This window comes from Penaeus monodon, chromosome 19 (genome assembly GCF_015228065.2).
Source record: "Penaeus monodon isolate SGIC_2016 chromosome 19, NSTDA_Pmon_1, whole genome shotgun sequence".
In the NCBI taxonomy this organism is placed as follows: Eukaryota; Metazoa; Arthropoda; class Malacostraca; order Decapoda; family Penaeidae; genus Penaeus; species Penaeus monodon.
In genome coordinates, this window is record NC_051404.1 from 14111549 (window position 1) to 14112528 (window position 980).

General features: G+C 36.7%; 1 protein-coding gene across 1 annotated transcript in view; it reads left to right on the plus strand.

The window, feature by feature from the left end:
- Nucleotides 1-980, plus strand: part of LOC119585074 (ADP-ribose glycohydrolase OARD1-like) — a 23816-nt gene that overhangs the window by 20193 nt on the left and 2643 nt on the right. The window contains exon 4 of the mRNA XM_037933694.1: nucleotides 875-977. Coding sequence (XP_037789622.1) covers nucleotides 875-977 — 103 coding nt within the window. The remainder of the gene's footprint in view (nucleotides 1-874; nucleotides 978-980) is intronic.

A 980-nucleotide genomic window follows, 5' to 3' on the forward strand; every position in this document is an offset into this window, starting at 1 on the left:
GCTGTATGCACCAAACAGGTTTTTACTTGTTTGGCTGTGATTTAGGTCATTAAGGAGTTATAGCCCCTCAAAAGTAGGTTTGAAAATAAATCTTCGTTTTGTGTCCTGGAAAAATCATAGTGGAAAAGATACATTTCCCATGCACCTAATTTGTCTCTAGAGCATCGCCTAGTATGGTGTGGGAAACACATGCAGGCCTTAGGTTAATAAAATAAAACAAAATATGGAGATAACAAATAAGTTTAGGGATGATAAAAAGGCTTTTAGTTCTCTGAGACTTACTCAAATCAGCTCATGAATAATCATGTTTGAACAATCAAATTCCAATTAAGAGGGGAGGAGGAAACAGGAATTGTAACCTTGCACATCATCATGGGAATACAGGTCATAACAGTATCCTTCTTTAATCCTTTGTAGTGTCTAGTGTGCTTAGGCATAGAGGAGGAGGCTATTCAGACTCCTCAAAGTCTAGGTCATTGGTCCCTGACTGGTGGGTTGCAACCTCCATGCAGGTTGTCATGCCTTGGCGGAAAAATATTGAAGGCCAATTTATAAAGCATTTGCAAATGTTCATAGAAGGAATGCACTAGGAATTCAGAGCTTTGAGGAGTGTTACTGTCTATTATGATTAAGCAGATGAAACATGTACAAATTGAATTTTTTTTTCTCTTGGTCTTAGCCAAAAAATTATTCTTACTGGTTGTAGATTTATAGGGGGTTGTGAGTGTAAAAAAAATTAGGAAACACGGGCCTAGGGATTCTGAATGAATGATTTACAAATGTCATAATGTATGTTCATTGAAATACAAATTCAGTTATATATTAATCAATCAATTGATTTAGGTTGTTAACTAAGTTAACACTTTCTTTCCAGGCAAAGTTTGGACGTGTTCAGGAATTGAGTGATCAGTGCCGCAAACCTGGAGAAGTTGCCGTCCTGAAACATGGTCAAAGATTTATCTATTACTTAGTCACTAAGG